Source organism: Pleuronectes platessa, chromosome 2, assembly GCF_947347685.1.
Source record: "Pleuronectes platessa chromosome 2, fPlePla1.1, whole genome shotgun sequence".
Lineage (NCBI taxonomy): Eukaryota > Metazoa > Chordata > Actinopteri > Pleuronectiformes > Pleuronectidae > Pleuronectes > Pleuronectes platessa.
Window position 1 is genome coordinate 13882938 of NC_070627.1, and position 27604 is coordinate 13910541.

The 27604-nt window shown below is 41.3% G+C and overlaps 1 protein-coding gene across 1 annotated transcript in view; it reads left to right on the plus strand.

Moving 5' to 3' along the window:
• cacna1da (calcium channel, voltage-dependent, L type, alpha 1D subunit, a) overlaps nucleotides 1-27604 on the plus strand; it is a 55190-nt gene that overhangs the window by 18665 nt on the left and 8921 nt on the right. Inside the window, exons 4-36 of the mRNA XM_053435157.1 lie at nucleotides 474-646; nucleotides 1307-1459; nucleotides 2360-2556; nucleotides 2939-3042; nucleotides 4551-4714; nucleotides 6626-6700; nucleotides 8361-8448; nucleotides 9088-9114; nucleotides 9599-9759; nucleotides 10434-10659; nucleotides 10769-10976; nucleotides 11653-11773; nucleotides 11991-12075; nucleotides 12368-12398; nucleotides 12490-12644; nucleotides 12724-12853; nucleotides 14954-15013; nucleotides 15093-15152; nucleotides 16954-17060; nucleotides 17831-17918; nucleotides 18037-18144; nucleotides 18235-18287; nucleotides 18373-18519; nucleotides 18679-18880; nucleotides 19003-19161; nucleotides 19615-19725; nucleotides 20878-20961; nucleotides 21849-21860; nucleotides 25222-25254; nucleotides 26603-26731; nucleotides 26823-26888; nucleotides 26974-27065; nucleotides 27157-27316. Of these exons, the coding sequence (XP_053291132.1) occupies nucleotides 474-646; nucleotides 1307-1459; nucleotides 2360-2556; nucleotides 2939-3042; nucleotides 4551-4714; nucleotides 6626-6700; nucleotides 8361-8448; nucleotides 9088-9114; nucleotides 9599-9759; nucleotides 10434-10659; nucleotides 10769-10976; nucleotides 11653-11773; nucleotides 11991-12075; nucleotides 12368-12398; nucleotides 12490-12644; nucleotides 12724-12853; nucleotides 14954-15013; nucleotides 15093-15152; nucleotides 16954-17060; nucleotides 17831-17918; nucleotides 18037-18144; nucleotides 18235-18287; nucleotides 18373-18519; nucleotides 18679-18880; nucleotides 19003-19161; nucleotides 19615-19725; nucleotides 20878-20961; nucleotides 21849-21860; nucleotides 25222-25254; nucleotides 26603-26731; nucleotides 26823-26888; nucleotides 26974-27065; nucleotides 27157-27316 (3769 nt within the window). The remainder of the gene's footprint in view (nucleotides 1-473; nucleotides 647-1306; nucleotides 1460-2359; nucleotides 2557-2938; nucleotides 3043-4550; nucleotides 4715-6625; nucleotides 6701-8360; nucleotides 8449-9087; nucleotides 9115-9598; nucleotides 9760-10433; nucleotides 10660-10768; nucleotides 10977-11652; nucleotides 11774-11990; nucleotides 12076-12367; nucleotides 12399-12489; nucleotides 12645-12723; nucleotides 12854-14953; nucleotides 15014-15092; nucleotides 15153-16953; nucleotides 17061-17830; nucleotides 17919-18036; nucleotides 18145-18234; nucleotides 18288-18372; nucleotides 18520-18678; nucleotides 18881-19002; nucleotides 19162-19614; nucleotides 19726-20877; nucleotides 20962-21848; nucleotides 21861-25221; nucleotides 25255-26602; nucleotides 26732-26822; nucleotides 26889-26973; nucleotides 27066-27156; nucleotides 27317-27604) is intronic.

Here is a 27604-nt window from a genome sequence, read left to right on the forward strand (position 1 = left end):
TATCGAATAGAGTGTGAATAGTGTGAAGACACTGAAAGTGTGAGAAAAGATGAAGATTTATGTTTTTATGTCAGTTTTTAACGTTTTTATTACTGAAGAGAATGATTGATGGTATTGTAGATTCAATATGATGCACTAATAATGTTAAAAATACTGTAAAATGTACAGTTTAATTTTCCAGAGCCTGTGGAGACCAAATCACCAGGTTCTGTGGAAATCCCTTCAGTAGTTTTGGTGTAATTTTGCTTAAAATCAAACAAACCAACCACTATACAAACAAACAGAGGTGATTGATTGATTATTATTCTGTGGGATGGATAATCAATCAATCGACATTTCTATACTTTCATCTCCTCTAATCATTGTGAATTCGGGTGTTGTGGAAATTCAGCACATGGCTCATTTGTCAACCCTCAGGTTACCGGTTGTCCTCAGGATAATAGTGTGACTGTCTTCTCTTTGTTCTCTGACAGACTCTTCAGTGTTGTCTTGGAGCTTTTGACCAAAGAGGATAAGCCAGAAGGTGACGGACTCGAGCTCCATCCGTCGATGCACGGCCATGGAGGTAAACCAGGTGGATTCGACGTTAAAGCCCTCCGAGCCTTCCGTGTGCTGCGACCCCTGCGGCTGGTCTCAGGAGTACCCAGTAAGAACCGAACCCGCTGAGCTCCACACACCAAAACACATGCAACCCACATGAAACCGTCGCGACCCAGTACATTGCATTTACCACATTTAATTTCGTATATATATTGAAATCTACACCCTTCTTTCCAGGAAGCGTAGGTTGAAGGGACAAGTCCAGATGGTGTATGTGCAAACCCTGAGGACTGTTTTTCATCTGTACATCAAAGCCCCAGAGACATAAGCTCTGTGTGGAATAAAAACCAACAAACTCACAGTAAATACTCCTGAAACATTGATATGATACATGTGGTTCCAGATCAGCAGAAACATACTGAAACCTTTTTCAATTTTGCAGATTAAGCCGAAATGCTCTACACAAACAGTGACAGTGATCAAAGAAGGAAAATGTATTGAATAAAGTTATATGTCGCGCATTAAAAAACATTTTATATATTTTATTTATATATGGATTGCATTTAGATGATAAATAGGAAGACGTTGCAAATTCAAACTGTGTGGCCCTCTGGATCGTCCATGCAATAACAACGAGAATAGAGACAGTTTGTTGCTATATATATATATATATATATATATACATATATACATATATTATAATTTTACTGTGTATATATTTGTACAAAGACCTTTCCTTCATCTAATGTGTTCTCTTCTTGCATAGGTTTACAGGTGGTGTTGAACTCCATCATTAAAGCCATGGTCCCTCTTCTTCACATTGCTCTGCTGGTCTTGTTTGTTATTATCATCTATGCTATTATCGGCCTGGAGCTTTTCATTGGGAAAATGCACGCAACCTGCTACATGCCTGGATCAGGTACATCATTGTCTGTATTTGATTTATTGTACCAAGCTGTTATTTTATGTTTTCAGTAACAGATATAAACGTACATTTCAACTTGATTCTAAAGATTAAACAAGTATATGTTTTAATCCAGCAGCAAATGTGAACAGATCTATAGAGATCTTTTCAACCATGTGACACAATTATGTATTGCTCAATCTGAATCACAGAAAGCCTCAGAAAGGCTTTTTTACCCATTACGCTCTCAAAATATTATTTAAATCACAAGACATGATCAGAATAGTTCTATTTTCAACACAATGACAGAAAGTCAGTCCTACAGCATTTTAAGTTCCACTAAGTACAAGGTTAACACAGCCTGTGAGTTTCTGTCTAAAAACTCAGTCACAATTTGGTGTTTTTTTTCACAACATCTCTGTTGATACCTTGTGACTGATAAAATGAAAGTAGTAGTTCATGAATTCATCAATTCTCTAAATCACTTATCCTTTGGGGGTTGTAGAGGGGAGCTGGAGCCAATCCCAGCTGACATTGGGCGAGAGGCGGGGTACACTTTTGACAGATTGACGCATTGAGTCTCACAATCACAGTTAATTTAGAGTCTCCAGTTAACCTTACCCCAATCTCAAACGAGATTTGGACTTAGGTGCCAGTGCTAACCACCGTACCAGGTCCTGTGGTTTTTATTTTAAGAAGTAAATGCATTTGTTCTGCATTAAAATGTCCCCAGAGACTACTATTATAAATGGCATGATTGTGAACACTGATGCTTCAGTGTGTTTTACTGTAACAGGGTCGAGCTGGAGCTTGTTTGGTTCTGTGGCTCTAACCTGAAGTTCGAACCGCTCCAAAGAGTCTCAAGACAAATATTCTAAAATACCCGTTGAACTCCTCTCTCCTCTCTTCCTGTAGAAATGACAGCAGAGGACGACCCGGCTCCATGTGCGATCTCAGGTCACGGGCGCCAATGCCCCATCAACGGCACAGTGTGCAGGGAGGGCTGGCAGGGTCCCAACGGTGGCATCACCAACTTCGACAACTTCCTGTTCGCCATGCTGACGGTGTTTCAGTGCATCACCATGGAGGGCTGGACGGACGTGCTGTACTGGGTGAGCTCCTCCCACTTTAAGAACCTGTGACTTTCGCTGGCCTTCAGCGTTAAATGTGCGCTCAGATCAGACACACAGCAGTGATGTGACTGACAAGCTGATGATGAAGCTGCTGATCATTCCCTGAGGCAGCTCTTATCACTCGGATGTGATTGATTGACTAAATGACTGAGAGCATTCAGCCGCTCCTCTGACAACGCGACGCACTGACACTATTCCTGCTAATTGTCTGTTTTTCTTTATCTAAAGAAAAAGCTACTGTTTAACCCGTGTTCTCTTCTTTTCTGACAGTTTCTAACTTACATTTCCTTCTTTTCCTTCTCAACATTCCTCTATCTCTCCCTCCTCTCCTTCGTCCGTGGGAACGCTCGTCTTCCTCCAGATGAACGATGCTATGGGCTTAGAGCTTCCATGGGTGTACTTTGTCAGTCTTGTGATCTTCGGCTCCTTTTTCGTTCTTAACCTGGTTTTGGGTGTGTTGAGCGGGTAAGCACCTTCTTCTCTCTACCGACAGAGACCCTCAGCTCGCCCGCTTGCAGGCTGGAGGTTCTCTGTCCCTCTATGTGTTTCCTGTCGCGTTAACCAGCTGCCATTTTGGTTCCTGTAGGTCAATGACGCCATCGGATGGGAGACGCCTTGGATTTATTTTGTTAGCCTCATCATTCTCGGCTCCTTTTTCGTGCTAAACCTTGTGTTAGGTGTGCTAAGTGGGTAAGAGGCAACGTCTTGCAGTGGGTTTGCAGTGTGCAAAGCGTGTATATGTGCTGTGGGTTGTTCTTCACCCCGCACGGCTTGCTGTGTCAGGAAATAGTCTTAACCCATAATAGAGTTTGCTCTCTGCTGAAATTTCTCGGGATGTGGGAAGTACACAGATCCTGACAATCGTTTTTGCAAACAATAAAAAAAAATATTACGTTAGACCCATCAAGAATGAATGCACATTCTCTCTCAGGCGTTGTCCTCTGTCCTCTGTCGGCGTCAAACTACCACGTCCTCTCCACGGCAACTGCAAAGTGAGCTTTTCCTCCCCCCAACCCACCCAACCTCCTGTGAGAGAAATTAATCTCATTCCTCGCCCTTCACTCCCTCTGCGCTCCTAAGCTTTCTCAAACCCCACTTTCCTTTCCCAGTGCTGCAGAGTGGGGGGCGGGGTATTACAGTAGAATTAACTCTGGATGGTTGACCAGCAGAGCCTAGTTAAAAAAAAAATAGAAAAAAAAAAAGCCAAGAAGGTTGTCATAATACTCAACTCAGACTCTCCTGCGGCGCAGAGGGCTAATTGAGATTGGCGGGGTCAGATTTCAGAACGCAGCTCTTACGAATGCTGCTTTCTCACCTGCTGACCTTCAGCCTTATTGTCGTGTGTCAGGTCATCTCGTATTCTTTACTCGTTCATCATCAGAGCTCAAATAACCCCATGACACCTATCCTGCCATACATATATACGCAGAATGTATATAATATCTAGGCCCTGTCTACTGAAGCGCTTCACATATCGCTGTTTCCGCAGTAGTAGTAGTGGTTTTATATAATGTTTGAATTTTGATGTGGCGCAAATGTTGGATGTCTCTTGAAACCATCTGTCCACCTAAATTACCTTTTCTGTATGATAAAGATGCTCGCCGCCTGAAGGATACGCTACTGTACCGTCAGGCTCTAAATATAGCCGCGTGTTGTCTTTCGAAGGTGTACATCTCCCTCCAGTGGCTGCGCATCAGAAAAACACACAGAGCTTTGAAAGCGTGTGTTTGAAGTGTGTGAATATGCAGAGCAGAATCTGGACGGGGAGAACTAACAGGAAATACACACAGAGGCTATCTTCTGTCAGTGCAGTAAAAGCAGAGGGGTTGTTCACTTTTTTCACAAGGACGAGTTGTTTATTTCCATTTTGCTGTTTGCTGTGGAAGGTTGTGTTCTTTTTGAGTGTATCTTTGCCCACCTGCTGGTTTGAATGCGTTTCCGTGTGTTGTCTGTGTGTGCCTCTGCCAAACCAGAGAGTTTTCCAAGGAGAGAGAGAAGGCCAAAGCTCGTGGAGACTTCCAGAAGCTGCGCGAGAAGCAGCAGCTGGAGGAGGATCTGAAGGGTTACCTGGACTGGATCACTCAGGCTGAAGACATCGACCCCGAGGACGAGGCCGATGAGGAGACCAAGCGCAACCGTAAGTGTCCTCTCCCACTCGCTCTCTCCATTTGTTAAGAGTAACGCAAGAGCCCTTCAATACAGAAAACTGATCAATATATTCGAATGTTCTATCCACCAGTGTGTATCATTATTGACTTGGGAGAGATATCATTTCTACATATAGACTTAATATGTCCTATAGACTAAATCTGAAATGTGTAGTGGGAGAAAACAAGTCAATCTTGTTGAGACATGTCACAGCTACAGAGGGTTTACAGTTGAAAAAAGAGCCAATGCATAAATCTGACCCTGCACGCAAGTCTTCACTTTTATTCCTTTTTTTTGTGATTTTGCATCGACTTGTGACCGTCCACCAGGGAGAAGAGAATTTCAATAGATTTTTTTGCATCAGCAACTTTTCAAAAGCCATCTTGGAACTGTAGGAAATCCCTGACTGGGGTGGAAGTAGATAATGTAGCTCGATCAATGCTGCAATTAAAAGATCAGTTGCACTTTAAGAAATCTCGGAGCCCATCAGCTAATGATGAATCAGCCTCTGGGGGAAATGGCCAATGACCGAACTTGAGGTTAGATTGAGGCTAAAGGTAAATCGGACTGGCTACTGGCTATTACTATGAAATCCATGTGGCTGCTCAGTAGATCAGACATCATTACCTCTAAACACTGTCCCCTGTCAAACTAGAAATAGAAACTAGAAGATCCCAGTCTTGTCCCTCGTCTACATAGTCACCTGCAGAATGTGTTTATAGAGATTAAATAAAGTAATTGCTAAATATCTCCTGGGACGAACACTTTAGAACAAGATCTGAAACTGTAATAATGATAATGCAAAAATGATTTATAATATTTGTGCCATAGTCTGGGATAGACTCTCGGCCAGATGCACTGAAATATAAATTACACTTAAAAAATGCTTGGCAACAAATTCCACGCAGACATTTTTTGAATTATTAAGGATATTCTCAAACGTTGCAAGTAAATATTACTGGCTATTCTAGGTTTTGGACACGATATTGAAATAGAATTTCGCTCAGACTACCTGCATCTATAAAGTCCACTATAGAATATTTTTACATTTACATAATATTTCGTCCATCTATGAAAAAGAGATCGCCTTTTCTTAGTATGGGGTTAATATAAACATGTGTGAAGTGTTTGAAGCAGAGTGTACAGACCGGTTTCATCTCCACCATCAATGGACAGTGTACCACTGACAGAAATGGAGCATGCTGCGACGCCACTGGATTTTCATCTGAGGAAGGGGGAAAAAATCATGTTACTTGAGCAGTAGGAAAACTCTTAATCCAAATCCTCTTTATATAAGCAGCACACATGATGCAGAGGAGAAACTGTGACTGCTTCACCTAAGAATCTGTCTATTTTTTTTTGCACTGCTCATTACAATCTCCCCTCATTTTAAATGTTCTCCCCGTTCATTCACTGTTGCCTCTCCCACTTGTGTTCTCCTGTAGTCAAACCTCATGTCCTGTGTAAAGCCGAGTGTGAGACAGACGTTTGAGTTTTGCAGGTGAAGGTTCTGTGTTACGTGGAGGCAGGTCCATACGGCTTTTCAACATCCATCCTGGCTTTCGGTGTCTGTCGACGGTGTGCGGGCCCCTTTCTAACATGTTATCATGCAAAAGCTGTAATTAGCGCTGTGACATGTTGGTACAGGGCCGTGTCCCCTGCAGGCGTTTCCTGTGACTAACAGCTCTCCATGTCGTTCTTCTGCCCTCCTCAGTGTCTGCAGCCCCTGTGGCTCCTGCTGCGCTTGCCATTGTTGGATATTGATATTTTGAATACTGTTGTTGTCCTGTGGTGCTTGTGTGCTCTGACCCATTTTGATAGCAGCCCATTCTCGCCCCCCATGTCCCTCTGCTGTGCCGTTGTGTCTGAATGCATGGGCTTGCATGCATTACACATGAAGGGGTGACTCTGGCTGACCTTACTGAGAAGAAGAAAGGAAGGTTTGGGTGGTTCAGCCAGTCGTCCGACACTCATGGTAAATCCTGTGGTTTCCCTTCCATTGTTCTCTTGCTATTATGTGTCTGTTTACATGTTTTCTTACATATGTGTGCAAACGAGTGTGTGTATGAGTGTTTGAAGCACAATCAAATCTCAAAAAGAAAACTCGAATGGCACTTAGTGTGGTGATTACCTCCGCCAAGTCACAACGGACCCCTTCAAATAATACAAGCCTTATAGCTGAGGCCACATTACATTTCTTAGCTACACTTCAAAATTATTTGGCTTCTTATTCCTCCTCCTTCCACCATGATTCATGGAAACTGGTAGGTAATTTTTAAAGATAGAAATGTTACAGGCTGTATTATCGGCTAACTACTCCACTACTCTTTTGTTTTCCATCTTTCTAGTTCAAGTTCAAATGTTTTTTTAATTTTTTAACTTAACTTAGGGTCAACGATGTACTGTTACGAGGTGGATGTGAAGAGCAAATCAGCCTAGCAATAAGAACTATGTCATAGAAAGATACAAATTAAGAAAAATAAATACTATTAAAAACATGCTTTAATGTTAACAGGTTCAGTCGTCCGTTATTGTGGCTGCGTTCTTCACAAACACATTTTTTTGTCATTGAATAGGAGACGAGTGAAATCAATTTTAAAGAACAGCAGCAAAAAGTCCAGTTGAATCTTCACAATTGACTCCTGTGTGTGTGAGTGTGTGAGTGTGTGAGTGTGTGAGAGAGTGAGTGTGTGTATCTCATCACTGTGCCTTACTACTGTGTTAAACCCTCACGTTTGAGCATCAGAGCCTCTCAGTTGTCTTTATTCTTTTTCCCCTGCTGTTTTTTCCCTCTTTTAAAGTCTACCGGTTCTAAATGAAACCATGTCTCCGTTAAGTGAGTGTGACGTGGAGCAGTAACACAGCTGCCACGCCCTGTTTCATTCCCACGTCCCATTTGAAAAAGCTGGAGCTCAGTATGAATATAGGAAACAGGGCTAAACCCAGATCACTACTCCAGCAGTCAGCACTATTTCCAGAGCTGAGCGCTGTCCTAACGCTCAGGAATCAAAGTCAACATGTCTTCATAAGCTAAGCAGCGGCGGCAGTAGCACACACACCGTGCGGGCTACAGCACTGAGACGTTTCACACAGTTAATCATCATCTGGCTGCACAGACAGTCTTTGCAAGGAGCTGGCAGTATTTGGAGTGTAGCGTTTCAGCGACAGCTTTAAGAGCTCCGTCCTCCACACCCTGCTCCTTTCTCCACTCCGCTCCTCATTGTGTGCATCAGTCAGCTCCGGTGGAGCAGCTGTCCACTCGCCTGTCCCGTGTCATCTCCCTCTCAGCACTCAGTAAATGATACTGATGATGACAATGATGCACAGCCACAGTGCCGCTTAGTGGCCTCCCCCCTGTGAGGTAGTTTTAGAGGTGAGGCTTTGGAGTTTAAAAGAGTTTCAATTTATCACTAGTTGGGATGCTTTTGTAGACTTTATAGTGTAAAAAGATTTGTACAGAATGTTCTATCTTTTCTCTTCTTTTTGGAAGAACTCCAAACTGGTGAAGCCTCAGTTTAATTTCTTTCCATATGCTTCTTCCCCCTGGGAAGCTCTGCACTGTGAAATATCTTGTGCCACTGCAAAGTGCATATGATTATTTTTTTTGTAAGTGTCTGCTTTATTTGCTGCTGCAGCGAGCGTCCCGGCCAGCGAAACGGAATCTGTGAACACGGAGAATCAGAACGGGGAGGAGGAAAAGACGCCGTGCTGCGGAGCTCTGTGGTGAGAACATACAGCGCCTACATGACCACTGTTATTACACTTAAATGTAATAACAGTGGGGTTACTACTTCAATAAAAAACATGGATCACTCACATCACAGGCTCTCAGCACAGTCATCACCACTTCAGGCTTCTTTTCTCCATAGTGCCAGTTACTCTTTTATATTTATGTTGTGTTTTTAGTAATAAGGTCCCTGTTTCATGATTTGTTGTATTAACTTCTATATATTTTTCTCTACTTAGATTGTATCTAGTTTAAAGTAGTACTTTATCTTCTCTTTTTTCTTTCCCTATAGGTATAGTTAAGTTGTATAATATAAAATATAATCACACTTTACAATATAGGGACTGTGTATATAAAGACTTTTGTGTTTTGATTCGGGTTAATTCAAACACAACATTATGTATGTTATATCAAATTCCTCAGGAGAGCAAGAAATCCTGAAGGCATATAACTGTTGTGTTCCATATTACCAATCACATGACAAAATAATTATATATTAGGTAAAAGCATCTTAAATCTGCATGTTTATATTTTCTTCTTCAACTGCTGTTGACTGTTACAGCAGGACCCGTATAAATGACTAATCAACAAACAACCTGTGATTCTAACATTAACTGAATTCTTCTTTCTTTCAGTCAAAAAATTTCGAAGTCTAAGTGCAGGTCAGTATATTTGTGCCTCTGTGTCTCTGCATGTTGAATGTTGAATAACCATCCCTATACAGTGGTATAGGGATTTAACTACAGTGCGTTAGTGCCTGCGCTAGATTGTACCTATTTTTTTATTTGTAAGTTTTAGGGTTTTTGTTCGACTCTACCAGAGAAGATACATTAACAGCTTGTAGAAAGTCAGCATGTACCATATGGTATTTTTAGAGAATCGCCTTACACAGTGTTTTTTCAGCTCGTTTACTGAACAGTGTGACTTGCAGAAAATATAGTGATGCAATTCCCTCATGGCCCTTCCCCCTTAGTCCACTGCATCTCGGTTATTAATGGGAACAAACCTTAGTGATTTCCTAAAAACAACCGCTGATGTTTAGATTTTATTGTTTGGACATTTTAAGTTTGAGAACAGAGCTTTTGTTTTTATAAAGCAGTTATAATGTGTTGTTCTTTGTACTAATGTTTCTCCCTCCTCTCGCAGTCGGCGCTGGCGCCGCTGGAACAGATTCTGCCGCAGGAATTGCCGGTTGGCTGTTAAATCGGTGCCTTTCTATTGGTTGGTCATCATCTTGGTGTTCCTCAACACCCTCACCATATCATCAGAGCATTACAACCAGCCGTCGTGGCTGACACAAGTGCAGGGTAGGAACCACGGTGCTTCTTATTGTTAACTGACATTATTAACTTATTATCTCAAAAAGCTAAAACACAGATATGGATCATAGTTATTTCAAATTTGGATTTCACAGTTTGTGTCTAAATTGTATGCATTATAATCATAATCTGTATATCAAGATGGACGACGTGACAGAACCCCAAAAGTAAAGCCAGAGCATTTCTATTGCCACCTAGTGGTTAGGTCAAGTATAGCTCATAAATCCTGCATCATCCATTTTAGTGGATGGGATATGGACCAATTAAAGTCGTTAAGCCTGTGTATTGATGGGACCTTTTTGGGTTAGGGGTTTGGCTTAATTTCTAGATAGTGGGAGGAAGTGGAGACACATTGTGGAACTTTATTAACAGTCTGTGGTCATGAGGATGACTTATACTCTTCATTGTATTATATGTGTATTTTCTCATGAACTACTGCAGTTGTGTCATGTACTCTGTGTTATTCTATTATGATGTTCATTTTGACTTTGACCGAGAATGAAGGTTAAATTATATTTAAACAAAATATAACTCTTTTCTGTTGGAATATCTGTGCTGAGTGTAGACCGAATAAAGAGTAAATGTGAATGGCATATGTACGTTTTTTAAAAGCACTGCTGCTTCTGTGCTGTGAAATAATCTTTCTTTTCTGTGGTTTTCAGATGTGGCCAACAAAGTGCTGTTAGCCATGTTCACGTGTGAGATGTTGGTGAAGATGTACAGTCTGGGGCTTCAGGCCTACTTCGTGTCTCTGTTCAACCGCTTCGACTGCTTCGTGGTGTGTGGAGGAATCACTGAAACCATTCTGGTGGAGTTGGAAATCATGTCTCCCCTCGGTATCTCTGTGTTCCGCTGTGTGCGTCTGCTGAGGATCTTCAAGGTCACACGGTGAGACCATGCTTTGTTTGTGTGTGTCAGCGTACGCGTGTGTGTGCACGTGTGGTGTTCAGCTAATCGTCGGTCTATCCTCTTGTTTTTGCTCGACCTCTTTCTGCAGTCACTGGCAGTCCCTGAGTAACCTGGTAGCATCGTTGCTCAACTCCATGAAGTCCATCGCCTCCCTGCTGCTGCTGCTCTTCCTCTTCATCATCATCTTCTCCCTGCTGGGCATGCAGGTGTTTGGCGGAAAGTTCAACTTTGACGAAACTCAGACCAAGAGGAGCACGTTTGACAACTTTCCCCAATCTCTTCTGACAGTGTTTCAGGTACAGATCAAATTATGATATATATCTACAAACTGCAAACATCTATATTTTCCCATTAGTGCTTTATGACATACGTAAATTAAAAACACAGATAAAATAGATCAAATGTGATGTATATATATGAACACATTTAGAAAGAATTAGGGTTTAAGATTTTACTAACAACTGAAGAGGTAACAATAAATGAACAATAAATCAGACAAGCTGAGATAACCTCAAGAAACAGAAATTACAGGAAAAGTCGATGACAGGCGTTCATTGACCTTCGACCTTGCTCAAATAAAACAGAGGGAAATATTAATTAATAACAGCTATGGATTATTGTCCCTTAAAACACAAGAAAATGTGACAAAAAATCTATATTTTCACCCATTTAAAAAAAAAAAGAAGTTAAATAAAAAGACAGATGTCTTTTTATTTAACAAAATAAGTGACAAAATAATGCAAAAATGAACTTTCAAACTCTTCTTAAAATTAGTTTACTATTGTCACTATTATATAGATTCAATATAATCAATCAATCAATAAATCATTAAACATTAAACATTAAACATAATTAATAACCACTCATATTAGTAGATTTTCTAATGCACCATGTGACAGAAAGCTGTTGTCAGCACATTTGCTCTAAAACTGTGACATTTGACATTGAAATAAGTATCATGATTGATTTTAGATCCTGACCGGTGAAGATTGGAACGCTGTCATGTACGATGGCATCATGGCGTACGGAGGCCCTTCGTCCTCTGGGATGATTGTGTGCTTTTACTTCATCATCCTCTTCATCTGTGGAAACTGTATCCTCTCTCACTCCTGCTAACACACAGGACGCTGCTCCAGACGCTAAGTCTACGTTCATTCATATATGTGTTTGGAACATACATGAAATCTGTTGATGCAGGGTTGATACTTGTATGAGTTACGGTACTGATCTGTTTTCAGTCATTAATAAGTGATTGTGTAGTTACACTCAGGGGTTGAAGAGAGTTGTCCTTCACTGAAGCCTTCGCCCAGATATCCTGCTGAATGTCTTCTTGGCTATCGCTGTGGACAACTTGGCAGATGCAGAGTCTCTTAACACAGACGGAGCAGACAAAGGGTGACTGCTGATCTCCTGCTCAGTCTTTGTGTGACAAATATGATTTAAATATTATTTTCAACCACTGTGTCTGAAGGAGAGAGGTTGTTCCTTCCTGCACTTTCTGCTCCCAGTCGACCACATGCACCTTATATGTCACTCAGGGTATCAACTAATTCACTGTAACAGCGCATAATCATTTCTGCCATGGAATTTCAATTTAATATATAGTTATTTGGTTAAAGTGTACAGCAATTTTTTGTATTCTTATCTTAGATGTCAAACATTTACAACAAATATGTGTGTATTTCAGGGGCAAAAAGGAGGAGGAAAAAGAGGAAAAGGTATCCTGAACTTCTTTCTAACACTGAGTCAAAGACAGATTGAGATGTTATGTTCACTGACTCACTTTCATACTTCATGCTTGACTGTAAGGAAGAGGAAGAGGACAATGATGACACGGCAGCGGAGGAGGAGGATCCAGAGGTACCGTCGGGGCCTCGGCCCGTCCTCTCTGATCTGGTGAAGAAAGAGAAGATCACTCCTATCCCAGAGGGAAGTGCCTTCTTCATCTTCAGCACCACGAACCCGTAAGACAGCATCACAACAACATCACCCACGCCACACAGGCAGATAGTGTCTGAGGTGTGTGTTTTCTTTGTCCTGCAGGGTGCGCGTGTTTTGCCACAAACTCATAAATCATCACATCTTCACCAACCTCATCCTGGTGTTCATCATGCTGAGCTCCGTCTCACTCGCCGCTGAGGATCCCATCCGGAACTTCTCCGCTCGCAATATTGTAAGTTTTCAAACCTTCCTTGGAAATGTATGGCGACCTGTGACAGACTGTAGCGAAGAATAGTCGGTCAAGTGATTTTATTGAGAAATAATTTTTGAGATAATAGTAGAAGTTCTTTCATAAATGTTTGGTTCTTGAAATGACTTTGCTGGAGCTAATGCATTTTTTAGGTGATTCATTTTAAATTGAATACTTTCTACATGTCTCCTGACCCGTGATGTAAGTTTATACATTTAATTCGTACCATCATGTCTGTGTTTAAATAGCAGTTGAAGTAATTATTTGATATGCAAGATAAAATGGACAAAGGCCGCCGACAACAAAGGTGTTTGAAAAGATTTGAAAAAGTTATATATAATTGTTAACTTTACAATAATAAAACCTATACACTAGCAATTTAACTATAGTATTGCATAGAGGATGTCACCAGGAAAATTACATCAGGTTACGAGTCCGAAAAAATGAGTTGTTTGTGAGTCTGAACTAATCTTTTCCTTTGAGAGGCTAGAGCTGCACTTTTTGTCTTTGCTGCAGCTCTATAAACCACAGAGAGCGTGAGAGAGAAAGAGGGAGAAACAAAGTGAAGAGAGAGAGAGAGAGAGAGAGAGAGAGAGAGAGAGAGAGAGAGAGAGAGAGAGAGAGAACACTGGTTGTTTTATTTTCATTGTCCAACAAATACAGTATTTAATCTGTCCTGTCCTTGTCCTGTGACCAAGACCACTTGTAGATAATGTTCCAGAACAATACAATCAGTTTATTTGTCAGGACAAAGTTTCGCTCTTGTCAAGATGCCAGGACAATTCTGTAAAATATGGTCTGTGTGTATTAAAAGTCAACGACTGGTCACTGTGCTCAGTTCCTATATAGTCATGATTTAAGGTCTAGATCGCCAACAGCAGCACGTTTAAATCAAAGAAACGACCAGAGTCACATGTTTGATTGACAGTAATGTTTTTCTCCTATAATTGCTTTTTTCCCAACAGAATAGCTTTTGAACTGCAATGATTTGTAACAGCTGACTCACACATCTGAGAAGTCAGAGTGTCCTTAAATGCACCAAATAGTATCGGTGTAAACACTCACTGTGGCACAGGTAAAGAGTTCAAAATACGTAAAAGACACAAAAAGGAAGGAAAGAACTAGAAGACTTCAAACAAAAGTCGAAGGAGTAAAATAATACAAATTAAATACATTGATGTTTGATCTTAGATTTTGTACAAATACTTTGGTTAAGGCACTTTTTTTTCTTTTTAGTCTGGATTCAAAAGCTGCAATGGACAAAAGACCCAACAGCTAAAAAAGATTAATGCAGATAATTGATTTTTGTACTATATTGTAATGAACTGAGATGTAGGTCTGTGCACGTAAAGGTCCAGTGTGTAAGATTTAAGTGAAAGGGATATATTGGCAGAATTTGAATAAAAAAATAATCCTAGTTTTGTTTTCACCAGTATGTTTCATACATTGTACAAATTGTTGTTTTCTATACCCTAGAAATCTCCTTTATGTTTACATACTTAATATTTACATCAAGAGCAGGTTGTCTCTACGGCGGCCGCCATGTTTTTTTTACAGTAGCCCAGACTGGACAAACTTACACCTTTTGAGTTTTTATGAGAACTGAAGGCTACCACAGGTTCTCTTTCATGTTTGGAAGGGGAGGGTGAGGTGAGGGGCATTCAGCTGCAACATGCAACCACACCGCTTGATGTCAAATAATTCTACACACTGAACCTTTAAGTTGGCAGTAATATTAAAGCTTCCTGTTTATATTTCAAGAGCTACAACACACAAAAAACAACAGGCACGTCCTCTATAACTAAATAACCCTAGGCTGTGTTGTCGATGTGTTGTTTTCTGTGCACTGTAATGATTTTTATTTCATTTTGCACATAATGGTTCATTGTGACCTTCAGTTTTCTGCATGGAAAATGACAGAGAAGTATTGAATTCTCTTTTTTTGCAAGTAATTGAATATTTCTGTGCTATCGTACCAGAAGTAGCTTAAAATGTTCCTCTCTTATTCATTTAGTTTGTTATATAATGTATGAAGCTGCAAAATGAACTGTCTTTGTTAAACATCTACGTTGCTTTTTGCAGATACTTGGTTACTTTGACTATGCTTTCACGGCTATCTTTACTGTTGAGATCGTATTGAAGGTAAATGCCATGTGTCCCCTGTCCGTGCTGTGACTAACCACACCCCCAATAATATTCCAAACGTCTCGTTGCCTTCCAGGTCCTAGGCTATGCAGATTATGTCTTCACTAGTATGTTTACATTTGAGATCATATTGAAGGTAACCCCTTAAAATGACAACGAGAGCCTTGCTGCATTCTCTCCTTGTGTGTCACCTGCCACTCAGTACAACCTGGCTTGTTTGTTTCCTTTCTCTTATTTACTTTTTTCTTCACGGCACCTCTTTTAAAAAAAATACATAAAAACAACAACAACAAAAAAATTAATTTTGGAGAAGTAACATTGCACACACAAACACAGACACAACGATTTGTTCAAGTAACACTAATCACAGAACTCCTGTTGGGGGAAGGAAACATGACATCAACATTACATTCAACTCACATGGGTGTCACGTCATTGGGGCAGTCATCGCTGAAATGAATTTCATGACACAGATATAATGCAACCCTCGGTGCGATGCAACAAAAATTTGACGGCCTGTTTCAGACATTGTTCAGGCATTGGCTGAAGTTGAGTTAGGGGCAGGGACGCTGGGAGTAGGGGTACTGGGGGGGCTGCAGCACTCCCTACAGGAAGGAGACTGGAACTGCGAGGCGGAAAAAGTAATTGTTTCTCGAGAAGAATATTCATAGAATTAAAGTCAACATTTTTCTTTTTTACAATATTTGATTTGATTTTAGAACATCAGCGTATTTTCTGTGCAGATAATTTGGCACAAACTGAAAGGATCAACGATTTTATTTAGGGGTTAGATAGGTCTAACAAAAACTTCTCCAATTCCTTTAATGGCCCTAAAGCAATGGGTTTGCTGTCTGTTGTAATTTATAATATTCTGAAAACTGGAATAAAATGCTGTTGGCCATTGAAACCAGGAATGTTATGCTGCCGCATTTAATATGACGTCTTTATGGACTTTCTCTCAGCACCCCCAGCTCTGACTGACTTCCAGTGTCCCTGGTTAGGGGTAATTCTAAGTGGGGAGGGGTGTGGGTTCAAAGTCAACTCCAGTCAAAGCTTAACGCCATGCCTCTCGTACCGACTGCTCTTCAGATAACCCATAAAAGAGGGGGCAAAACCAACCATGTTCCTGCCGAGCATGGTTCAGGCTGCTTTCCCATGACTGAGTGCCTGGAAATGTGGAGTTGCGTCTGCAGCCGTTTGGGCAAAAAAGAGCTCCTGTTGCTGTCTGACTTCAAATTCTCAGTTGCTCTCAGTTAGCGCTCCCCTCACTCCACCTCTCTGCAGGGCTCCACATTTCCATGTACTCGGAAAAATTAATCCTTTACATTTATTATTTGGAGAAGAGTTTTTTTGGCTGGTTTCTTCTTCTCTGCCTGCTGAACTCTGAAGTTTGAATTGGGAGCTGCTTCCCCTACATTATAAATATTAAAGAACATAATGAAATGTGCTTTAACATGACGGTCCACATGAATGTGACAATAAGGCCATTTCAACTTTCCAATCGCTATAACTAGAGCTCTAGCAGGTGGTAAATATCTCTGACATCACGGCAACAAAATGCATGTTTTATTGCCTCATCCCATAGTCGATTGTGAAATGAATGACTTACTACTACATTCATGTAGTTAGGGGCCGTGGGGGTGGCGATGGTAGATTTAGCCTCCTGTTTCACTGCTCTGAGCTCGCCACCCCGAATCAGTGTGATCTAAAGAGTGTGGAGACGTGTGCGTGTGTGTATTTTTGTGTGTGTGTGTTTTTGCAAGTAGTGAGTGCTAAGAAAATGTTTGTCCTTTAAACGTGTTTGTACTGTATGTGTGTCTGGGTCCTCTCTGACCATAACCGTAACGTGTTTGTGTGTGAATTGTGTGCGTTGGATTAAATGTGTGAGTGTTTTTCTTTCTCATTTGCTCCTCTAACTTCTTCCAATTTCTCCTCAGATGACCACGTACGGAGCTTTCCTCCATAAAGGTGCATTTTGTAGGAATTATTTCAACCTGCTCGATCTCTTGGTGGTGGGAGTGTCCCTTGTCTCCTTTGGCATTCAGTGAGTACAAACAGAAACATTTCCCTTCTGGCCAAACAGTAAAGGTAACTCAACCATAGAGTGTATGACCATGAACCTCCACTTCCTCCCACTATCATTAAAACAAAGGCTAAATATCACTTATAGCAGGGCTGCCATTTTGTGCTTTTCGAGTCAGAATGTGTGCAGTAGCAATCAGGGGATGAAGCAGCAGCAGCAGGGTCCCACCAATACATGTGCTTGACCAATCCCGTTCTCAGCTGTCAAGCATAACGTTTCACCCCGTTTACGTTGCCGGAAATTACTCATTAAAACCCAACTTGCTGGAAAAAAACAAAAAAACATCCTTGTTATAAGAACAAAGAGAGAAGCCATATTTGAGATAATGTTAATCGACATGTGCTGTGACAGCTTTGAGTTTAGTTCGCTCTATGTCTCCTTTGAGGAGCATTCATGTCGTCCTTCTTTATACACAGTTCATGTTATTGACCAAAGAGCTCCAGGAAATACATAGACACAGGAACAAAATGTAGGATCTGTCGAATCTTGTTTCTCTTAAAGAGAAAAGTCAAAAACATTTCAGATAAGAGGCAATTAAAATCAAGAACACAGTTTTAGCTTTTGTCTGATGTTTGACTGGATGTGATGAATGAATGCAGAGAAGAAATGAAGAGGGAGGATATTGACAATTAGAGTTTTGTATTTATTTATTTGTACTTCAGTACATACCTTTACTCATTTTCTCTCTTTTAATCAAGTGTGCATTACACCCATTTGTCATAATTTTTCAGATCCTCAGCCATCTCAGTGGTGAAGATTCTGAGGGTCCTCCGTGTTCTTCGGCCCCTGAGGGCCATCAACAGAGCCAAAGGCCTGAAGGTGCAGCCTATTCACAAGTCATCCTGCAGCTTGTTCACTCTTATAAGCACAATCTTAGAGTTGTCTGTTCATCAGGGGTTAAACAACTTCTTAACACTTTTACGACTCTGTCTTACAGCACGTGGTGCAGTGTGTGTTTGTGGCCATCAGAACCATCGGTAACATCATGATCGTCACCACTCTGCTCCAGTTCATGTTCGCCTGTATAGGGGTGCAGCTGTTCAAGGTCAGCAGTGACCCAGGACCAGATCAATATTGGATTAACATTATTTCAATATTCAGATTCAGAGCGAAACTTTTTTCTTTACCCCCACAGGGAAAGTTCTATCGCTGCACAGATGAAGCCAAGTCCAATGCAGAGGAGTGCAAGTTAGTTTAACTTATCTTATGCAGCAAATTAAAACATGGACAGTCCTCAAAGAGATCTTAACCGTAATACATCACTTTCTCATAGGGGCACCTACATCCTGTATAAGGAAGGAGACGTGAACCAGCCGACCATCCACAAACGAATGTGGCACAACAGCGACTTTAATTTTGACAACGTCCTGATGGCGATGATGGCTCTGTTCACTGTGTCCACTTTTGAAGGCTGGCCTTCGTAAGAGTCAAACTTTTTTCTCCCCAAGTTAAAGTCAAATCTCTTTAAAATCAACACCACCTGAAAGCGGCACTGAGAGAAGCACACTGATGACATCTGTGTTTCGACAAACCTTTGCCTGTCTTCACACACTCTCCCCTTCATGTCTTCTCCTCTCAGGTTACTGTACAAGGCCATCGACTCCAACAGGGAGAACCTCGGCCCCATTTACAACTACCGCGTGGAGATTTCCATCTTCTTCATCATCTACATCATCATCATCGCCTTCTTCATGATGAACATCTTCGTAGGTTTTGTGATCGTCACATTTCAGGAGCAGGGAGAGAAAGAGTACAAAAACTGTGAACTGGACAAGAACCAGGTGAGAGTCGGCAGCGTCACAGAGTGTGGGGCAGCAGTACAAATTATGCCGATTATTTACGTCTCTCTTGTGGCTAAAAAACAATAATCTAGTTTTAAATCTTTTTTTTTTTCTCTATGCAGCGTCAGTGTGTGGAGTACGCTCTGAAGGCTCGTCCACTGAGGCGGTACATACCTAAGAACCCGTACCAGTACAAGTTCTGGTATGTGGTGAACTCCACTGGGTTTGAATACATCATGTTCGTGCTCATCATGCTCAACACGCTCTGCCTGGCTGTGCAGGTAAGACGTCAAGATACATCTCGGAAACCAGGGATAGAAATGGGATCACACTTCACCATTATTTAAAAAAAAATATGCATAGATAAATATTTGTCAACACTTTGACAAAATAAGTGTTTGTTCATTGCTCATTTAATTGGAAAGCAGTTGACTTTCAATAATATTGGGTGAACATAATATGTGATATGGTCTATTATTACATTGGCATTTTGTAGAATATGGAGACTCAAAACATTTTGAATTTGGTGCCCCCTCGTAACAGACTCTTAAAGACGCAGTCATAAACGGCAATACAAGGAAAGTGGCTATACATTTTTTTGAATTATTTTAAATAATTCTGTGAATGCATTAAAAATACGTTATTAAGTAAGTAATTAGGTTAGAGCTTTTGAGTGCTATATCAAATTTTTCAAATGTTTTTTTCACCCATTCCTCTGTATCTCCTCTCTGCAGCATTATGGTCAGTCAGCGACATTTAACTATGTCATGGATATTCTCAATATGGTCTTCACTGCTGTCTTCACTGTGGAAATGGTTCTTAAACTCATCGCTTTCAAACCCAGGGTGAGTCACCCCCGCAAATACATTCATACTCACACTACTTCCACCAGTTCACTAACACACACTCACTCAAACAGAGACAGAAATAATCTTACCGAAAATATAAATATTGTTTATTAAAGAAATATTTAAAACGTTCTCAGATATTCTCATTCATTTCCTTGCCAAAGGTGAAGTCTGCGTAGCTTAGCTTTAAGACTGGAGATGGCTTTGGGTTGTCCAACGTAAAAATCAAATGTTCCTGGTTTAACATGTTAATAAGTCAGTTTTAAAGTTTAAAGGTTTTTAATTTAGCTAGCTTCACCGCTCTGTCTTTATGCTAAGCTAAGCTAGCCCGCTGCTGGCTGAGTCTTCACATTTAACAGACAGACATGACAGGGATATTGATCCTCTCAACCAACTCACAAACATTTATATTCCTAAACATTGATGTCCAATCAAAGAGCAGCATATGAACGTGTTTTCATTCTCCCCTCGACTGTGCCACCTGATCACCAGCTGTGTGTTGCGAAGAAGGACAGGCTTCTAGTAAGATACTGAGTGTGGGGTGCAGTGTTGATTTTTTTTGTAATATTAGCATTAGCATCAGCGTGGTGTGCACACTCTGCAGCTCGATCTGTGTGAATTACTGCACTATAATCAGGAGCCCTCCAGCTGGAGTAGGCAGCAGGTTGGTTCCGGTGTGTTTAAAATTAACGACATACTTTAAGTGGATTGCAATTTCAGTGTGAGAGCAAGTCACTGTTTGTTTTTGCTGATCTTACCCTCCACTCGCCAACCACTCACTCCACCTCAATCAGGGCTACTTTGGAGATGCCTGGAATGTGTTCGACGCCCTGGTTGTGATTGGCAGCATAGTAGACATTGTACTCAGTGAGATTGATGTAAGTAAGCTCGGCTACGACTCGCCTCGCTGCTCTCTGTGGTGTCTCTGTTCTTCCGCAGCTCTCGATGGCACGTCACCTGTTTTATCTGATTTCTCTTAATGCTTTATCTCCTTTTTTCTCTCTTCTTGTCCTCCCCTTACCCTCTCATTTCATTAAAACATGAACTCATTCTCTACACTCTCTCACACTCTGATTCTCTGTTTTCTCTTCATGCTCTCTCTCATTTATTCCCATCTTTACCCTTGCGTGTTGTGTCGTGCATTAACAGCACTATTTCGCTGATGCTTGGAACACTTTTGATGCCTTAATTGTGGTTGGTAGCGTCGTCGATATTGCTATCACTGAAGTGAATGTAAGTATTACAATTTTCTTTCTTACAAGTCGAACTGAAGCCGCATAGGAAAGCCACATGACAATCAACAGTATTATTTGTATACTTGTACTTTTGTCCACCGGTTCAGTCGTTCCCAAATATTTTTGTGAACAGATTGACACCAACTCTTTCTCCTCTTCCATTTTTTTTTTTAATTTAAGGTATCTTAGATCCCTTAAGGAGACATATATTCAATTTCAGTCTTCTTAAAGAGACAGGAGCAAAACTCGTTTGTTTCAGACAGAGGCTGAAACGAGGAGCTGCAGCAATGCAGAGTATGAGGAGAGTGATATGTCCTAATAGCATGTAAACCTTGTCAAGTAATAACGGAAATTACAGTTACTAACCAGAATATGAGTATAATATGTCTCCTTTTAGTAGTTAGAGTGTGTTTTTCACAAAGGAGACTTCTCTCATGGGAAACACTTGCACGATCAGATGTTAACTACTCTTTAAAATGCTATATTTGCTAAACTAAGAGCATGTCCTCAGCTTGAACTATCATTTCTGTAAAGGCATTGGTAGCTGTTGAAGTGTCATTGGCTTTTTTCTGTAAAGCTTCTGTTTGATCTTCATTTATATATCCTGTTGTTATCAGTGAACACCAAACAAATCTAAAAGTCTGTCATGCCGAAGTTTTGCTTCTGTTAAATGCTTCAGTGTCAATGTGTTGCAGTGCTGTTAGTTACAGGAATCATGTCAAAGTTTCTGGTGACGCTGTTGATTATTAACCCTGTGTCTTGGCCCTGGAATTGTGTCTCAATAACAAAACTTCTCCACATTTTCTGAGAACTGTATTTGGTTCAGATCAGGCTGACTTCTGATGTGGTTTTCTAATTCATACTCTTGTTCGTTTTTTTCCGTAGAAACTTGTAGAGGCAAGTATGGCAATGAACGAATATGTTTGTTTGTAACCTGTGGTTTATAACAACTTTATCTTCGGGACCCCTTAACAGTGCGATGGATAAAAAACTTAATTAGTCATCTAATGTTTTATTGACTCAGAAAAAGTGGACATTTCAAATTTTCCAGTTCAGTAGATCTAGATTCTAATTTAAACCTTCTTTTAATATTGACTAAAATGTATTTATGTCATGGCTCAATAAAATAGTGGATGACTACTTCTCTTCTTTACTAACTACTAAAACACTCTTCTCTTTGTTGCTTGGCTCTTCACTAAAACATCTAAAATGGAAAAAAAGAATATGTTTTAATGCGCTTTGAGATTCACTGAAACAAAAATGGGAAGGATTTGTCCGGGATGCAAACAAACACCAGGGATGCTCAGAGACAACATTTCAAGTTTCCAGGGATTAGCTCGTGACAATGGGTCTAGTTGTAGGAGAACCATAGACCACGGACCACTGCCTATCCTTCCCCTCCTGGGCGCTCTTGTGTCTGAGCTGCAGTGCTGTTTTTCCTGAAGTGATTTTTCATGTTTTCGATGTTTTCTGAGTTTGTGCTACAAAGTGTGTGTCTGCATGAGTGTATTTTAAGCATTAACTTTGTTTAAAACAGACACAGTGGTGTGGTTAGGTTATTTATTATTCTGCATGTGTGTTTGTGTGTAGTATGTACTTGATGTGATATACATGTGAGTGTATGTATAGATAATTGTGTGGTTAAATGTTGGGATCGTTGAATTCACAAGGGCCGACAGTGGTTCTTGTGAGGCATCTGGCATCGACGTATCACTTTACATGTGTTTGTGGTTTACACTGCATGTGGTTGTTGCTATTTGTAGATCAGATATTATACTGCTCCATTTAATCATATCAGCTGATCTACAATGGGTTTGATTGTGTGATTTTTGCTACTTGCTTGCTGTTGTCCATCTCAGTCATGAGTTGTGTTTACTTTCTCACCTGGCCACTTTGACCTCTCCAAATGCATGCTGGGTAGCATCAACCATGTACCTTATGTTCCCCTAACATCCTTTCCATGTCCCGCCCGCCTGCTTCTCACAGATGGCGCTCGGCCACCCACTCCATTCCCCTCCGGTTAGTTGTCTCCATAGAGCCTTGTGAAGTTTGACCTTTCTCTGTTGCCATACCCCTCAATCGTTACCTCCAGACAGAATGGCCCTGGAGCTCAGAGCTTGGAAATGTCCATCCTACACAACATTAAGGGCAATTTTTATATAGAATGCGTGAAGCTCAATCTCTCTGAATCTAAATAAAAGTTTGGATTTCTTTTAAAAGGCATTGGCATTAACTTCCCTTAAAGTTGTGTAGGTCGCTTTACATGCAGCTGATACTATTTATCCAAAATCAAGGAAAACAAATCAAACCATTTAGCGACCTGGATATAAATAAGGATTTTAACCTTATAGGCTTCAGCCACGCTCAGCAAATAAAACTCTTTCCCCAGGTAAGATTCATTGACCAGCACAATCATCAGCAGACCCTAAAGAGAGACCCTACATTAGCCCTGATGCTATTCTAACACACACAGTGGTTTAATGCAGCTGAGTTTGAGGTTCTTTGATGATCTTGTGTTTGTGTCTCTGTGAGTGATTGTCTCTGTGTTTTGTTCTGTCTTCCTGTAGTGAGCTCTTAAAGCTCAGAGTGGAGCTCATGTGTAGCGCAGGTGTGTAGACTCCAGTCAGGTGCATGAACAATCCTACACTGACTCTCCTCTCTCTCCCTCTACACACACACCTCTCTCTGCCTGTCCTCTTCTCTCCTCCCAGTTCAGTATGACTCAGCCTCTCTCTGGTTTTATGCTCTTGTTCCCAGTACTGGCCTCTGTGGTCTCCTCCTCCTCCTCCTCTTCCTCCTCCTCTTTCTGTCTGTCTGTCTGTCTTCTCTCTCTCTCTCCCCCCTCCTGTCGCTCATTCACCTCTTTCTGCACCGGACTGTGAGAGCGCCCTGCTATGGCATTTTTTTTTTGCCGGGCACCGTTGACATGCATGAGTCGCTGCATTGCTGATGCTATGACTTTCACTGGTGGCTCGTCATCACCCAAAAAAGGTCTTGCGTGTGCATTGCAGTGCCTCCCTACCCCCCCCCTCCCCACCCCACCCACACTCCCGCCAGCAACGTGGCAATGCTGAAACGCATGCTCCATCGATGCTGTGGCCAGGATTACCTAAAGAACCTCCTCAAGCTCATTTCTACATGTTATCATTTCTGCTCATTCTGCACCATAGTGACGGTTTGTGAAGTTTTGCGACGAGGTATTTGAATGAAGCCATATCTGTCTGGAGTACCTGTCTGTGTGCAGTCTGCTGATATGACTCCTTTCAGTGTTGAGTTAAGCTCTTTTCCTTTTGCTGTAAAATCACATGAATCATCACACAGGTTCAGTCCAATGTCTTCGCTTCATTTTGCACTATTGGACTTTCTCTGTGTACAAAATGCTCGCTGTAGACTTCTGATATATAGTTTCCTTTTAATGAAATGATTTGCAGATCGAAACCTGTGTGTGGTCTTGGGTGAGCGAGTGTGTGGATGAAATTACTTTATTACTTTTATACCACTTCTGCTAATTTAACTCACTTAAAACGATTGTTGGTAAACCAACAAAACTGTTGGTTTAAATCATTAGAACCGTGAGGAGAGTTACTTAAATGTACTCCGTCCCTTTGACAGAGGCCATTAAGGATTTATTAAACATTATTTATTTTCTATTTGCCTGAATCTGAAGCCTTAGCGATGACTCATCACAAGCCGAGGCTCTGTGAGAATAGTAGCCGGTGCCTAAATCATGACATGCATTCACAACATCTGTTATGTCGATCAGTTAACTTTTCATTAACATTGTCTAAAGATCGCCAACGACATCTCAGCCATAAAGTCCATTTAATTCCATCAGGAACGACCATTACACTGGGGCAGTGATAAAGTTGTGTGCCAGTCATACATGTAATTCTGTGTATTAAAGTAACCTCATGTTGTACGTCAGCCTCACAAGCACATAGGAATGTTAAGCTGTAAATGTGTTGTGTGGCAGTCTTTTGAAGTGCTAAGATAATGTTGTGTGTCTGTCATCATAATAAGTGTAAGTAGACAATAGGGTGTTAATACATGTCTGTCTTTGTCCTAGATAAACAACAAGGCAGTTTTGTCTCGTCAGTGAAAAGAGTAGTGACTTTGTTCTGTCTACGTCTCGACTGACGTCTTCTAGCGTTGTGTGATAAAGACTGAATTTCAAATGTGACGTTTTTGTGTTTGGCCCAATGTGTGTGAGACCTGCGGCCTGTGTACAAGTCATTAATACAGGTCTTTGATTTTAAAGCCAACAGAGACTCCTCAGGTGGATGAGATGGGGGTAAGAAGCTCCGCCCCCCCTACCCCATGTCAGGGCCATGCCATGTTTAGATTTGCATTCTTTTCCCTGTTTGATATTCTCCTATTTTCTACTTTGCATCCTATGATCTTTTGATTATTTCATTTTATTTCTTTTCCCATGATAAGCTTTCCCCTCAATTTTGTTTTTTATTCTTTTGCATTTATCCTGAAATTTTCCTAAATTACTTGGAGTTATTTCTAAGGAGAGTGTGTCGCTCAAACGTGACGCTGTGTGTCCCGTGAGGCGGGAGTGGTTTGGGGCTGCTTCCTCACGTTTGCACTGTTACACAGCTACATGGTCTCTGCCACCATTCTTACATGTGGGGTAGTGACCCATGGATGACCCCTGGGAGCAGGTCACCCAGCTCTGACCTGTGAACCTCCCGGCCGACCCAATGGGGTTGGTCCCACTGTGACTCCGCATGCAGTGACTCTGGACTGAGGGTGCCATGCTTGTGCAGATATGTCCTGTCAAGTATGGCCAGGATTCTTTCCAGCATGCTTGCCTTCTTGCTTCCTCCCCTGTAGGTCTGTACAGTGACAGGGCTCCTGGCCGTGCTTTGGATTCAGACGGACAGAAACATATCAGCTGCAGCTGCACTGCTTTAGAGAATCAACTTATTTCGTATCATTTTCTGTTTCTATTCGATTTTGATCACAGTCCGTGCATAAAGATGGATGATACTTCTCTACTTCCTCTTGTTGTACAAAAATGAAGCTAAATAATCCTAGATACGGGTGCCGCCATTTATGTCATATGCAGACTAACCCTAACAAATATTGGTTTTATAACCACTACATAAAATGACAAACGATCTTTGATAAAAACAAAAACAAAATTATTTGTTCTTTGACTTTAGTTTATGTTTGATCTGCCAACGTGGAGGAGAAGAAGTTTATGACTCATACATTTATTTGAAGTGAACTCTTCGACTTTTTAGTTTGGTCCATGTTCCATCCATTAACGTGGAAGAGGCAGGGTTTATGGCCCACACTCCAACCTGCCACCAGGGGGCAAACAAGATGATTTGGCTTCACTTTTGGGGGGAAAGTATTCTCCATCTTTATGTATTGTCTATGATTTTGGCTAAAAGAAGACAATTTATATGGTATGTGCCACCAGAGAACTTCTCAAATTAAACACTAGGTTCACATCTGTGTTTATTTGAACACATAATAACGCAGTGCTGCTCTCTCAGCCCATATGTATCTGGTGCTGAGGTCTGACTCCGGCCCTCGTCATCCTGTAAAAGCACAGCCAGGTCGTCTGTGTTCACTACCCACACTGTGGCTCCGCTCGCCTCTGACTCTGCACCGTCTCTCCTCAGAACACAGAGGACAGCGCTCGCATCTCCATCACCTTCTTCCGCCTGTTTCGAGTCATGCGGCTGGTTAAGCTGCTCAGCAGAGGGGAGGGCATCCGCACCCTGCTGTGGACTTTCATCAAATCCTTTCAGGTGAGACCCAATAGAATGCATCTGATTGGTGACTGAGGGAAGTAGTTCTGCCATTTGTATTAATCTGTTTCTTCCTACCTCTCCTCTGTAGGCTCTGCCATACGTTGCTCTTCTGATCGCCATGCTGTTCTTCATCTACGCTGTCATCGGCATGCAGGTTGGTGACTGACTATGACTGAATTTTTCTATAATCTGTTTTCCAACAGTTGTTTTCATGTGGACACTTTTTGTTTTTGCTTCAGGTGTTTGGAAAGGTTGCAATGGTGGACGGCACACACATAAACAGAAACAACAACTTCCAGACCTTCCCTCAGGCCGTGCTCCTGCTCTTCAGGTGTGTAGAGACCTACGCTCAAGGTGTCGCACACTCACTCGCTGGGTTTAGTTTAATGGAATCTCTCTGTTCTGCCTGATTGTTTTTCCAGGTGTGCCACCGGAGAGGCGTGGCAGGAGATCATGTTGGCCTGTATAGCGGGAAAACTGTGCGACCCAGAGTCCGACTACGGTCCCGGGGAGGAGATGACGTGTGGCAGCGGATTTGCGATCATTTACTTCATCACTTTCTACATGCTCTGCGCCTTCTTGGTACATAATCATTAAACTGTGTTATTCTTTAATTTTTCTTATTTACCCTGCTAAAGTGTACAGTTTGTGTCAAGAGAGGTTTCAGACAGGAAAGTCCAGTTTTGTTGAGGTACACAGCTTTGAAATGTTATTATTTGATTTAGCGTACACCTGACATATTAGCTGGGATCCCAGCAAGTTATGAAACATTTGGTTGAAATCTCCTTCCCTAGTATGATATGTATCTACCCACAGTTTTTCATGCCTGTAGAGACAAATGAAAAAGTACCACAATGCTTAACAGATGAT